The sequence below is a fragment of the Myxocyprinus asiaticus genome, chromosome 10 (assembly GCF_019703515.2).
Source record: "Myxocyprinus asiaticus isolate MX2 ecotype Aquarium Trade chromosome 10, UBuf_Myxa_2, whole genome shotgun sequence".
Classification (NCBI taxonomy): domain Eukaryota; kingdom Metazoa; phylum Chordata; class Actinopteri; order Cypriniformes; family Catostomidae; genus Myxocyprinus; species Myxocyprinus asiaticus.
Genome location: NC_059353.1, coordinates 9,650,960 through 9,665,313, shown reverse-complemented (window position 1 = coordinate 9,665,313; position 14,354 = coordinate 9,650,960). Strand labels below are relative to the sequence as shown.

The 14,354-nt window shown below is 45.0% G+C and overlaps 1 protein-coding gene across 2 annotated transcripts; it reads left to right on the top strand.

Moving 5' to 3' along the window:
* Nucleotides 1-1,001: 1,001 nt before the first annotated feature.
* Nucleotides 1,002-14,019, top strand: stx19 (syntaxin 19). 2 transcript variants are annotated; one of them, XM_051707917.1, is made up of 2 exons: nucleotides 1,002-1,183; nucleotides 12,588-14,019. In XM_051707917.1, the coding sequence occupies exon 2, from the start codon at nucleotides 12,685-12,687 to the stop codon at nucleotides 13,567-13,569; it is 885 nt and encodes a 294-aa protein (XP_051563877.1). In that variant the 5' UTR covers nucleotides 1,002-1,183; nucleotides 12,588-12,684; the 3' UTR covers nucleotides 13,570-14,019. The 2 variants fall into 2 exon arrangements, with proteins under 2 accessions (XP_051563877.1, XP_051563878.1); XM_051707918.1 differs by lacking the exon at nucleotides 1,002-1,183 and adding an exon at nucleotides 6,841-6,886.
* The last annotated feature ends 335 nt before the right edge of the window (nucleotides 14,020-14,354 follow it).

The following is a 14,354-nucleotide window of genomic DNA, read 5'->3' as shown; positions in this document are numbered from 1 at the left end:
CAGTAATGACGATTTTATTTTTTGTTTACGTTAATGAGAATTGGGTTGCTTAATTGTAATGAAAATAATTTAACAAAACAAAAATTCTTAATGGTCCAAACAATAGGCTTAAGCATAGGGTGAAAAAGTTTCATGAGATTTTTCCCATATGCAGAACCCTGCCATAACTTATTCCACATGCCTGTAATTAGACAAAGGCATCTTCAGTCACAAGCTTCTTCAGAGACAGAGGCCCACGGATATCTTCGTCATACACCTCACCTCTATTTCTATACCAGCCTGAGGCCAAACACAAAACCAATATTGTGAGACATTCTGTTGATCTGATCAGTGTTGGGAAAACACTGTTGTTTAAGCAGACAATCAGACATCATCTTAATTAGATCTTTTAAAGATTGAGTTAATAATTTTTGGTTGATGTATTTCAATGTAACAATCAAATTTTACACATTTAAGAGATATTGTCCGCTTTGTGCCGTTATGAGGAGTCACACATTCAACACTTTCAGAGCAGGTTTGCCAAGTTATCACATCCATATATGTACAGTAAATCTGCTTGGTTATTGAATAGTGATCCCTTTTCTGCCATACTGTGATGTCACAATAAAAAAAGCCAATGTCATTCTCATGTTTTTACTAACTCTGATGCTAATGAATGTGCTAAAAAGAGTGGAAAGTGTGAAGAAATAAAATATGGGCCTCTATATGTGGCCTCGGAATTCAAAGCTTTGTCACAAGTAATTAAAGACATTTTCTGATCTTATTGTTGTCTCAAACTACAATAGAGGGTGCTGAGGGTGAGGGCAGTGCTTGGTCCACTGCATGTGTTCTTTCAAAGCCTTGTTGAATCAGGTCACCCTCACATCTTCTGCCTAACGAGCTTCAACCTCCATTAGTCAGAGCTCTGTGACTGGGGGTGTGGTCTCAAACTAGCTCGACCAGATTTCCCTGGAGTCTGTATTTTTCCTCGGAAAGGCATAACTGACACTGCTGGAGAAGAGGGAAAACTTGTACTAGCACATATTTTTGTCCCTGGGAGCTGAGAACGCTGAGTATTCCATGGAATTTCTGGACAGGTCCAGCTTAGATTGTACAAGTTAATGGCTAAATAAAGTGTTGACTACAATCCTGGGCAGCTTAAAATGAAACAATATTCATCCTTCAAGGAATTCAAAGCAATGAGGTATTTTCCCCCCGTGTTTCAATTTATCTGGAAGAAATTAATAGAATATATTCAGTCCTGTAATTCTCTTATCTGAAGAATATGTTATACCTATTTAACTTTGGAATACATAAATTACCATTAAAATACCATAAGTAATATTGTAGTAACAATCACTGTTATTGTAAACAATTTTTTTTACAATAGCATGGTGTGATAAATGCAGATGAATTGTTTAACAGCATAAATGGTTTTAATTAATAAAACATTTACACAAAAATTGGAGTGAGGTTTAAAAAAAAAAAAACCTAGGAAACAATTTCCACACAGAAATTGCTAGTAAATTTAACATACCATATTTTCACGTAAAGGATACATACAGTTCTTGGTGGCTTTAATTAGAAATTCTCAAGTATACTTTGTAATTATCTGTTTCACGTCAATTTTACTCACTCTTTATTTGTACATTTTACACTGAATTAAGCCATGCTTTTAAAAGTGTACAAAATTTTTAATGCTTATTTAACGTACTTAGTCAAGTCATTTTTATTTGTATAGCGCTTTTCACAACACACATCGTTTCAAAGCAGCTTTACAGAAAATCATGCATTAACAGAAAACGAAACTGTAATATCTATAAAGTCTTAGAGTCATCATTGTGTAATTGTAAATTGTGTATAAACATAAATAATTAAATAGTTAAATAATAATTGTATTTAGAACCCCCGTGAGCAAGCCGAAGGCGACTGTGACAAGGAACACAAAATTCCATAAGATGTTGGTTAATGAAAAAAAAATAAATAAATAAAAAATAAAAATTACTTTGTCATGTACCTCTTGACACACGGAAGTCTTACACAGGAGACTCAATTAATACCATGTATTCTTTTAGACAACATCACCTTGCTTTAATGGTGATAGAAACAATAACGCTCAGTAAATGCAGACCTGAACAACTGGTGCACAAAACACGATGATGTAACAATCAATAGATATTTTCTTTTTTTTTTTATCATGAAAAGGTCATTTTGAGTAGAAAATGAACTCCAGACTTCACAAAACAAGAAGGTCCTAAACATAACAACAAAATTAACAATAAAAACTGTGTAAATATACTTGCAAACATTGAAACCATGCAAGTTTATTTATTATTCAAGCCAAGTGCATGCTGGGAACACCAGCTTCGAAAAGTTAAGTCAAATTTTCTTATTTTATTTACCTGTGTAATTTACTCAAATTAGCAAATAAATATGACATTTAGGATTTGTACATGATTATGCACTGTAAAGATAACAAATAATAATAAATAATATTTACTTATAAGCTAAAGCATTAATTTTGTACATGTTTTAATAGAGAACAAATGTGGAATTGACTTAATATTTTTCAAGTTCACACTTTAACTTATTTCATGTAAAAAGTACGTAATCTTTTCTGCTAGATTTACTTCACCACAATTTTTTTTTTTTCAGTGACTAGCAACTAGCAGAGACCATTTTCAAAGAAGAAATGACTGGGTCAAAAAAATTAAATAAGCAATAGACGTAAATAATCCAAACAGTGCAGCAAATGTAAAATACCTTCATTTCATATACACTCAACTTGTTCAGATTTTCCTCTTATCTCAGACAGAATCCACTGTTGGATCAATGTCAAAATTTGTTCCCTCATTTAGTAATCCAATATTCCTTTAGTGTAAATGATAAGACTGATTATTGAGTACAGGGACGACAGGCTAGAAGTAAAAAAGCTATCACTTAGTATGTGTCAACATTGTCAAATACAAAAATAATGGGGGCCTGGGTAGCTCAGCGAGTAAAGACGCTGACTACCACCCCTGGAGTCACAAGTTCAAATCCAGGGTGTGCTGAGTGACTCCAGCCAGGTCTCCTAAGCAACCAAATTGGCCCGGTTGCTAGGGAGGGTAGAGTCACATGGGGTAACCTCCTCGTGGTCGCTATAATGTGGTTCGCTCTCGGTGGGGCACGTGGTGAATTGTGCGTGGATGCCACGGAGAATAGCGTGAAGCCTCCACATGCGCTATGTCTCCATGGTAATGCGCTCAACAGGCCACGTGATAAGATGCGCAGATTGACAGTCTCAGACGCGGCGGCAACTGCCATCCGGATTGAGGCGAGACGCCACCACAAGGACTTAGGAGCGCATTGGGAATTGGGCATTCCAAATTGGGGAGAAAAAACAAAACATAATTTGTCTAATATTTACTAGGACAGCAATATAGATATTCACTAATAAGTTATATATGGAATTTTCCCTCCATATCGTGCAGCCCTAGTGGTCAGTTCTAAACCTGTTTATTATTATTTTTTAAATCAGGCTACTATTTAATGTGGTGGGCCAGAGAAATGGGAAATGTGACTTGTTACATACACTGATCAGCCACAACATTAAAACCACTGCCAGGTGAAGTGAATAACATTTATTATCTCGTTATAATGGCACCTGTCAAGGGGTGGGATATATTAGGCAGCAAGTCAACAATCAGTTCTTGAATTTCATGTGTTGGAAGCAGGAATAATTGGCAAGCGTAAGGATTTGAGTGACTTTGACAAGGGCCAAATTGTGATGGCTAGACAACTGGGTCAAATCATCTCCAAAACAGCACGTTGTAGAGCCGAGGAGGGCGGGGCCGGGCTGGAATGAGGCACACCCAGTCCCCAATCAGTTGTTTATTAAATTATTATTTAAGTTGTCAAGCCGGTTCTCGCCTCTTCCTTTCCACCGAACCCCCTTACGCTGGTGCCGAAACCCGGGAAGGAGGAGGGATTCCCGTCGCAGAGTCCTCGACACTGCCGTCCACCCAGGGGAGCGCCACTGCCGTCCGACGGGGGACGGAGTAGCCCGACCACCCGGACACGGGGAACGGCCGCCGTCCGCGAGGCGAGTGGGGATGGGACTCCCCGACCGCCTGGAGCGAGGGAGCCGCTGCCGGGGGCGGAGGAGTGCCCTGCCATCCCTCGGGAATGCGGAGGGGTCGAGAGAAGACTGCCGTCCGCGGGGGGAGGAGGGAAGCGACTCCCCGACCGCCTGGAGTGGTAGGGCCGCTGCCAGGGGCGGAGGAGTGTCCCCACGGGACGCCGGGAACGCGGAGGGGCGTTCTGTCCGCTGGGGGTCGGAGGTCTGACTCCGGTCCGCCCGGGGAGGAGCGGCTGCAGTCCGCCTGAGAGGGTGGAGTAGTGATCGAGGACCACACGACGGCGCATCAGAGAACCGGTGAGTTTCTTTTTTCTCTCTCTCCTCTCTCTCTGTCGCTCCGTGTTAGCCTTTCCCTCGCCATTTTGTTTTGTTGTTTTTCCCCTCCTGTCTCAGGTCGAGGAAGGCGGGGATGACCCGCCGGCAGTCAGGGCGTAAGGCACGCCCCCCCCGGAGAGGAAGGGTGGGGGATGTACATCATGCCGAGGGCTCCCCGGCCTGAGGCAACGCCGGGAGGAGTGTAGAGCCGAGGAGGGTGGGGCCGGGCTGGAATGAGACACACCCGGTCCCAAATCAGCCTGATGGGGCGCGCGAGGGATAAAGGCGGCCGGGGACGACAGTTCGAGAGAGAGAGAATTACAGACAGCTGTACTGTGTGTTTATAGTTGTGCATTTTGTTTAAGTTGTTTATTAAATTATTATTTAAGTTGTCAAGCCGGTTCTCGCCTCCTCCTTTCCACCGAACCCCCTTACACACGTCTTATGGGATGTTCCCAGTATGCATTTGTTAGTACCTACCAAAAGTGGTCCAAGGAAGGACAGCCGGTGAACCATTGACAGGGTCGTGGGAGCGAAGGCTAGCCCGTCTGGTCCGATCCAACAGAAAAGCTACTGTAGCACAAATTGTTGAAAAACTTAATGCTGGCCGTGATAGAAAGGTGTCAGAACACACAGTGCATCACAGCTTGCTGCGTATGGGGCTGCGTAGCCGCAGACCGGTCAGAGTGCCCATGCTGACCTCTGTCTACCGCCGAAAGCACCTACAATGGGCACATGAGCGTCAGAACTGGACCATGGAGCAATGGAAGAAGGTGGCCTGGTCTGATGAATCACATTTTCTTTTAGATCATGTGGACGGCCGAGTGCATGTGCATCATTTACCTGGGGAAGAGATGGCAGCAGGATGCACCATGGGAAGAAGGCAGGCCAGTAGAGGCAGTGTGATGCTCTGGGCAATGTTCTGCTGGGAAACCTTGTGTCCTGGCATTCATGTGGATGTTAATTTGCCACGTACCACCTGTCTAAAGATTGTTGCAGACCACGAACACCCCTTCATGGCAATGGTATTCCCTGATGGCAGTGCCCTCTTTCAGCAGGATAATGCACCCTGGCACACTGCAAAAATTGTTCAGGAATGGTTTGAGGAACATGACAAAGAGTTCAAGGTGTTGACTTGGCCTCCAAATTCCCCAGATCTCAATCCGATTGAGCATCTATGGGATGTACTGGACCAACAAGTCTGATCTATGGAGGCCCCACCTCGCAACTTACAGGACCTGCTGCTAATGTCTTGGTGCCAGATACCACAGGACACCTTCAGAGTCCATGTCTCCATGTCCAGAGCTGTTTTAGCAGCACGAGGGGGACCTACATGATATTAGGCAGGTGGTTTTAATGTTTTGGCTGATACTAGGAATAATATATAATTATAGTGTATACTAGGAAATAATGTATATTACCAAACTGACATTCTTCCATTTTCTTAAAACCAGCATTTAGAATATTATCCTCCTTGTGATATGTATCTACCAACTTTCAACCCAAACCTACGCCCTTGGATATGCATGTTTATAGTCCGTTTATTATATTTATCTTTTCTTTATCCTTTTTAATCTTATATATATATATATATCTATATATATCTATATATATATATATATATTCTATAACGTGCCTTGAGAAGCTACTTTTAAAGGAGCTATATAAAGTAAAGTTTATTAGTATTATTATAGTAAGAATGTTTCTTTTAAAGATAAATATTTATTGTTCTTAACTCTACTATGGTCAGAGGACAGGTGGTTTTAGGGGTAGTGAGTGATAACATAATATCATAGTTTCAAAAAAGAGAATATAATATGAAATGGTACTTATGGAATTATGTTACTAAAGATCATCTCACTTAAAGTGGAAATGTAGCTATTTTCAAAACTAATGGAAGAAAAAATTGCCATCATCAGTGATTTTCTTAATATCAGAAGATAGCATTAGAAAACTTGGATGACATCATCACCGACACAGTTAGACCAGCATAGAAAGGGTATCAAAATGGTGTATAAAATGGAAAACATAATAGAACTAATGACTCACAAAGAGGCAACTTAGAAAAACTGTTTGAAATGACCTACTTTAACACAATACAGCAAGTCAATGAACCAACATAAGCTGCAGATAGGATTAGAAAATGCTGTGTAATGCTGTTAAAGGTTTCTGAGCTACAGAATGAGTTGTGTGACTTACTTAGAAGGCCCCTCATCCAGGAACAACAGAAAACAAAGCCCAACCTTATATTCATTAGCTTTTCCCTAAGGAGCTTGGGTGGACGGTACTCACACATGCATACAACTGCAGTCTTTCCTGTTTTAAATCCCTCTAGTAATTGGAAAGCCAGTGATTTGGAGTGCAAAACATTTTCAGTATACCCACCCAAGTACCTGACACTTTCCAAAACTACAGACCAGACAGGATAAAAACTTCTGAAGTCATGCATCTTACCTTTCAGACAACATGCCAGTAAGTGAGCAATTTAGAAACAAATCCAATTGAATGTTAATATATCATGTTCTGAACAGAGTCAGAACAGGCATTTTGAATTACAATGGTCATGATGAATGTACGGCAGTGATTTGTGGACTGGGAATACTGCGCAGGTTTTAAATCAATGCCTTCACTTAATCCTTCCTTTGACACAAGACCTCAACAGCTGAAGGCGTATTGCATGGAAAAGCAACTGGCAAAAATGTGACCTTTAAATATGCCAAAAATAGTGTTTCTGTAACTCAGTACCATCTAGGAAGTCTGATTTTACCATGAAAACATTCACATGATCACACACACACACACACACACACACACACACACACACACACACACACACACACACAATGTATAATTTCAATATTTTTATATGCTGCAAAGTAAAACCTGTATGTATAACTTATTTAGGATTTGGAAAGTTTAACCCCCTGAGACCTCCTCGTGACTGCTGTGTGCATTTTCCATTTCCCTTTTTGATTTGTAATTAGTAGCACCTAATAAACAAGCCAAAAAAACATAACAAAAAAATTGTCCTGGTTACTTTCGTAACCTACGTTCCCTGATGGAGGGAACAAGATGTTGTGTCGATGTAGTGACACTAGGGGTCGCCCTTGGGAGTCCCGAACACCTCTGATCTTTGAAAAAAGGCCAGTGGGAATTGGCGAGTGGAATTTGCATGCCACTCCCTTGGACATACAGGTATAAAAGGACCACTCCCACCCACTCATTCAGATTTTGTGCTGAGGAGCCGAGACAAGGTCCCGGCCATTTCAGCGGTAGTTCAGTGTTGTGGCAAGAGGGACACAACGTCTCGTTCCCTCCATCAGGGAACAGAGGTTACGAAAGTAACCAGGACGTTCCCTATCTGTCACTCACTCGACGTTTTGTCGATGTAGTGACACTAGGGGTCCCTATACAAAACGGCACAATGACTGAACTGTGTTATGTGGACTGGCAGTGCGAGATGGGCAGACCGCTGTGTGCCTCGTAGCCAGCGCACCAGGCCGTCACGTAACCTCCCCCGACGCTCTTATGAGCGTCGAACAGTCAGGGAAAAGATTTAGCGGAAGATATATCACATGGGGTCACCTATGGGGAACCAGCACATGTGGAGCACCTACCCCAGTACAGGGCTTAGTTAGCACATGTACTGTGCCACAGGGCTAAGGAGGAAAGTCATCCAGGGATCACAACTTTGTGAACATGACTGGGAGTCAAAGCGCAGTCTTCAACTCAGGGGAGGGGAAAGGTGCTATGTGCAAGCGGTACACCCGGCCAGCTGTCCCGGAACTTACCTGCTCGTACCTGACAATACACGGGATAAAAACGGCTCAACCCGGAAATTGTAGAACCTCACAAAGGTGTTGGGTGTTGCCCAGCCCGCTGCTCTGTAGATGTCTGCTAAAGAGGCGCCATTGGTCAGGGCCCAGGAGGCCGCCACACTCCTAGTAGAGTGGGCTCGTAGCCCCATGGGGGGCGGCACGTCCTGAGCATGATATGCCATCATGATGGCATCAATGACCCAGTGGGCGATCCTCTGTTTGGAGACAGCGCTCCCTTTCCGCTGACCGCCAAAGCAGACAAAGAGCTGCTCGGAGCTTCTAAAGCTCTGCGTGCGATCCAAATAGATGCGTAAAGCACGCACCGGGCACAGCAACACCAAGGCTGGATCTGCCTCCTCCTGGGGCAGCACTTGCAGGTTCACCACCTGATCCCTAAACTGGATCGTGGGAACCTTGGGCACATAGCCCGGTCGGCGTCTCAGGATCACGTGAGAGTAGCCTTGAACGAACTCCAGGCAACTTCGCTGACAGAGAACACCTGCAGGTCCCCTACCCTCTTGATGGAAGTGAGTGCAGTCAGGAGGGCAGTCTTCAAAGAGAGTACCTTTAGCTCAACTGACTCCAGGGGCTCGAAGGGAGCTCCCCGTAGACCCCGAAGGATTACCGAGAGGTCCCACGAGGGGATGAGGCACGGTCCGGGGGGATTCAACCTCCTAGCGCTCTCAGGAACCTGATGATCAAGTCGTGCTTCACCAAATACTTACCATCTACTGCATCATGATGTGCTGAAATGGCGGCTACATACACCTTCAAGGTGGAGGGGGACAGCCGCCCCTCCAGCCTCTCCTGCAGGAAGGAAAGCACCGATCCGACTGCGCATCTCTGGTGGTCTTCGCGTCGGGAAGAACACTACTTAGCGAACAGACGCCACTCCAAGGCATACAGATGCCTCGTAGAGGGAGCCTTAGCCTGAGTGATCGTGTCTACCACCGTGGGCGGTAGGCCACTTAGGTCTTCTGCATCCCGTCCAAGGGCCAGACGTGGAGATTCCAGAGGTCTGGTCGTGGGTACCAGATGGTGCCCCGTCCCTGAGAAGGAAGGTCCTTCTCAGGGGAATTCACCGGGGGGACTGTCGCGAGGAGCATGAGGTCCGAGAACCACGTCTGAGTGGGCCAGTAGGGTGCTACTAGGATGACCTGCTCCTCATCCTCCCTGACCTTGCACAGGGTCTGTGCAAGTAGGCTCACTGGGGGAAACGCATATTTGCGTAGTCCCGGGGGCCAGCTGTGTGCCAGCGTGTCTATACCGAGGGGGGCCTCGGTCAGGGCGTACCATAGTGGGCAGTAGGAGGATTTCCAGGAAGCAAACAGGTCTACCTGTGCTTGACCGAATCGACTCCAAATCAGCTGGACCACCTGGGGGTGGAGTCTCCACTCTCCCCTGAGCATAACCTGTCATGACAGCGCGTCCGCTGTGGTGTTGAGGTCGCCCGGGATGTGAGTGGATCACAGCGACTTGAGGTGCTACTGACTCCAGAGGAGGAGACGGCGGGCGAGTTGTGACATGCAACGGGAGCGTAGGCCGCCTTGGTGGTTGATGTACACTACCGTCGCCATGTTGTCCTTCTGGACCAACACATGCTTGCCCTGGATCAACGGCCAGAGCCTCTGCAGGGCGAGCAGTACTGCCAACAACTCGAGGCAGTTGATGTGCCAATGTAGTCGTGGGCCAGTCCAAGAGCCGATGGCTGCATGCCCGTTGTATACAGCGCCCCAGCCTGTCTTGGAAGTGTCCATTGTAACCACGATGTGCCTGGAGACCTGCTCTAGGGGAACCCCTGCCCGTAGAAACGCTAGGTCGGTCCAAGGGCTGAAGAAGTGGTGACAGATCGGCGTGACAACCACGCAATGTGTCCCGCAGCGCCATGCCATCTCGGGACTCGAGTCTGAAGCCAGTGCTGAAGCAGTCTCATATGCATCAACCCGAGCAGTGTGGCCACCGCTGAGGATGCCATATGCCCCAGGAGCCTCTGAAAAAGTTTCAGTGGGACCGCTGTTTTCCGTCTGAACGCCTTCAGACAGTTCAGCACCGACTGTGCGCGCTCAGGTTGTGACGCAAATTTGCACTTTTTGCAGGGTTTGAGGTTGTGACGCAACCTCAAACCCTTTCTTCGGTACGATGAAATAGGGGCTGTAAAACCCTTTCTTCATCTTGGCCGGAGGGACAGGCTCTATCGCACCCTTCCGCAGAAGGTTCGGAGGAGGAAAGTTGTCCCCGCAGTCCGTCAGAACCGGCCTGGCGTGGGCATGCTTGTGCCGCCCCTGGAGTGCCATACCTGCCATAAAGGAATGGTGGCTGGTGGTCGTGATAACGACGGCCATGAGCACTGGATATGTGACCCAGGGAATGAGGAAACCGCTCCTTTTCTGAACATGTAGGTGCCATAGCCCTTCGAGCATGCGGCGAATCAAAGAAAAGGCAAAGGATTCTCCTCCAGGCCCTCCACCGGGGGATGGAGTGGTCTGCTTACCATCTCTAGGCCTGCAGCAGGTCTCCACGTGCCTGGGTTGCCCATCTGAGGGGCGCTTCGAAGAATTCCTTGGGTTCTTGGCAGCCGGCCGTGAGACGGATGGCATCTGCTTCCTACGGGTGGCTCCACGCCGGGGCCGGGCCACGGTGGAGCCGGTGTTGTTGAGGCAGGAGGACGCCCTTGGAGATAAGCAGATGAGGTGCGAGGTCTTGAACCACGCCGATGCAGGATGTGCTGAATAGCCTCCGTCTACTGGGGAATGGGAGGTCTGTGGGGAGTTACCCGGCGGAGTGGCTCCCATTGGGGTCCCCAAATTGCCCCCAGTTCTAACCGACGCAACCTCAAACCCGTAGGTAGAAGGACCAGGGTAGGGAGCCGCTGGGGTGGTGAAGCGGAGAGGTAACGACCGCAACCAGGATACACACAAACGGAGAGGCATCTTTAAAAAGATGCTCTCCGTTAATGCCACTCTTTTAGAAGGGAAAATATACTCTTTTAGTAGGAAGAATATACTCTTTTAGCTGCTGAAGCGCCCAGGGGCGTTCTCTGCACTTCACCAGTGCAAGAGGGGGAGAAGCCGCTGTAATGCACCGTAAATCCAACAGCTTTTCGAGGTGAATGGATCGGCAGAGTAATTCAGCTCACTGAACACAACCGCTCGGCTCCGAAGAGACAATCTGAATGAATGGTTGCGAGCCAGCTCCTTTTATACCCATATGTCCGGGGGAGTGGCATGCAATTCCCATTGGCCTTTTTTCAAAGATCAGAGGTGTTCGGGCTCCCAAGGGTGTCCCCTAGTGTCACTACATCGACACAACGTCGAGTGAGTGACAGATAGGGAACTAGAGGATTGATGTTCACACATATGGACAGCAGGACTAAGTTGTGAAATTTTAAATAATAACAAGCTATAGAAATTCAGATTGTTTTCATCAAATTATTTATGATGTTTCCAGGAGTGTTGGTTATTCATGTTTTTGAGATGTTACAGACATTACAGCTGATTTTCTCTAAAGCTGAATAAATAATTCTTATTCAAAGTAATGTCCATCATCCTCCAATCACTGCCAACTGTAATGTTAAAATAAAGCGTAGCATTATAAAATTCTGAATCTATGTACTGATTACCATTGTCCCATGTCTGCCAAACATGTTGATTGCTCCAAACATCATCTGCAGCCTGAAACTGAACTTTTGGTCAGAATTTAGGATTGAATGCACTTAAAAGTTTTTTCTACTTTTGATGAAATGCAGTGCAAATTTCCACATTTGTGGACATCATGTTTATCAACGCGCTGACGTGAGAAAAATTAACTGATTTTTTTAAGCGGCATATCAAACAAAACTTGAGACAATACTCTTTATAACCAAAACAGGTTTCAATGAAAAAAGAGATTTCTTACCAGAGGAAAATTTGTTGGCACTGCGTCCATAGGAGTGCTTCACGGAAATCGACGGCATGTTGTTGTGTCAGAAATGTAACCCTTAAATTTGAGTCTAGAGTCTTGTGAACAGTATTCAGTCAGTTTTTATTCATTTAAATTATGCGTTGTGTATAGCGAAGCCAAAATACAATGGGTCGCATGAGGTTAAAACTGAAGCATGTTTCTATTTGTGTCTATTTTTATTTCTCTTTAGAAATTTTAGAAGAATGATCTCTTAGCAATGCAATTCAAATTAAAGTTCAATTTAATCATCACATTAAGGAATTAAAAATGTTAAGGCAAGGTTTCTGGAGCTCATGCACTGAAAATGTATCACAAATAACAATCAGATAAGCATAATTGCTGTCAAATAAGATAATATTTGACAATACTGACAAGTGAGTTAATAACTCGATAATCTCTTTTGTGGTTAATTACAGGCTATGAGAAGCAGAGGAACATTTTCTACAAAGAAAACACTCATTTCTAAGAGAAAATCTGACCTGGTCTCCATCAAGGTCTTCTCTCTCAGCAGTCATGAAGGACCGCATGGAGGAGTTGCATCAACGGATGAAGGTCAACGATGGGCCGGTGGACAACAACCCTTTCAGCAAGGATGAGGATGCAGACCCGGCATCAGTGGTAGGCCTGCAGGCTGTCATCTTTGAAGCGGAGCCTGTCCTGGACAACTTCCTGAAGGATGCTCAGAGCATTCACGAGAGCATTGAGGAGCTGATCTCTGAGGTCAAGAAGTTCGGCCAGCAACAGAGAAACTTTGTGGCTACCATGAGGCGCCTCAGTGTCATGAAGAAAGAGAGTAGCATGACTCGAGACATCAAGCTGATGGCCGAGAGCCTGCATAAGAAGTTAGACACGCTTTCCAAGCGGGCCAAACGCACAGAGGCTGAGTTGGGCCCAGGTGCTGCCACTTCCCGCATCCAGAAGGCCCAGCACGCAGCCCTCTTCCACCAGTTCCAGCAAGTGATGCGTCAATACAATGACTCGCTCCTGAGCAAGCAGGACAAATGCAAGCAGTTCATCATTCGCCAGTTGGAGGTTTCAGGCCGTGAGGTTTCTGAAGAGGAAGTGGACAATATGATAGAGCAGGGCAAGTGGGAGATCTTCAACGAGAACATCATGGTAGATGCAAAGATTACCCGAACGCAGCTATCAGAGATAGAGCAGCGCCACAAAGAGCTTTTAAACCTGGAAAGCAACATGAAGGACCTTCGAGATCTCTTTCTAGATGTGTTCATGCTGGTGGAAGAGCAGGGGCACCAGATCGACAACATACAAGCCAATGTAGAGAAGACCCAAGACTATGTAGCGGCCACCAATGAGAAATTTAAAATGGCTGTCAGACACAAGAAAAATAACCCTCTCAGAAGACTGTGCTGTTGTTGCTGTCCTTGGTGCAGATAGCACGCCAAGGCAGGCACAATAAACAGTGGGAACGTTTCCCAGTTACTGCACTCTCAAGGGTAAAACTGGGGGATGAATACACTGACCACAGATATTGACCTCTGGTGAAGATAAAAAGCAAGGGCACAAAGCACTTTTAGACAACATTAAAGCAGGAAGGCTCTGTACCAATGAAGTCTTAGCTGGATGTTGGTATGCAATGCATTTGGTTGTATAAACATTTCACAAGAGGATATGTGATCATTTGTTACATCACATAAATTATGTAAGTGTAAAATTTATTTTTATTTTGTTATTGTGGAAAAGGCAAATAGCGGGTCCCACATTTCTTTTTTGGATTCAGCTTCAAAATTTCACTGTGGTCAATATATTTAACTAAAATTAAATATAATTTTTCTTCCAGTATTATTGCTTGTAGAATATTAGTTTTCATTTATTATCTGTTTTGAATCAACCAATAAAAGGGTTTTAAAGTTTATATGCTATAGTGTGTGCCTCAAGACTTAACTCTGTTCTTCAAGAAACACTGAGATGTGTAAGGCACTGTTCACACGAGCGAGTTTTAGCATCTGTATCTGCAGCATTTCAGTTGATTTTCTATGTAATCATTTCCCACGGACGTCTTTTACTGTTGTTCAGCATCTCGCTATTTTTTCAGTATCTCACGCTGGAGCACCGCATGGTTTAAATGTCATGTCAAGTTAAAAAGAACTTCAACTTTTAAAAACTCCAGACATTGCATTTTTTTATATTCTTTGCACTGCAAAGTTTTTTTTTTTTAATGC

Coding starts and splice junctions, on each gene's coding strand:
- stx19 (XM_051707917.1), top strand. CDS start 12,685: ATGAAGGACCGCATGGAGGAGTTGCATCAACGGATGAAGGTCAACGAT.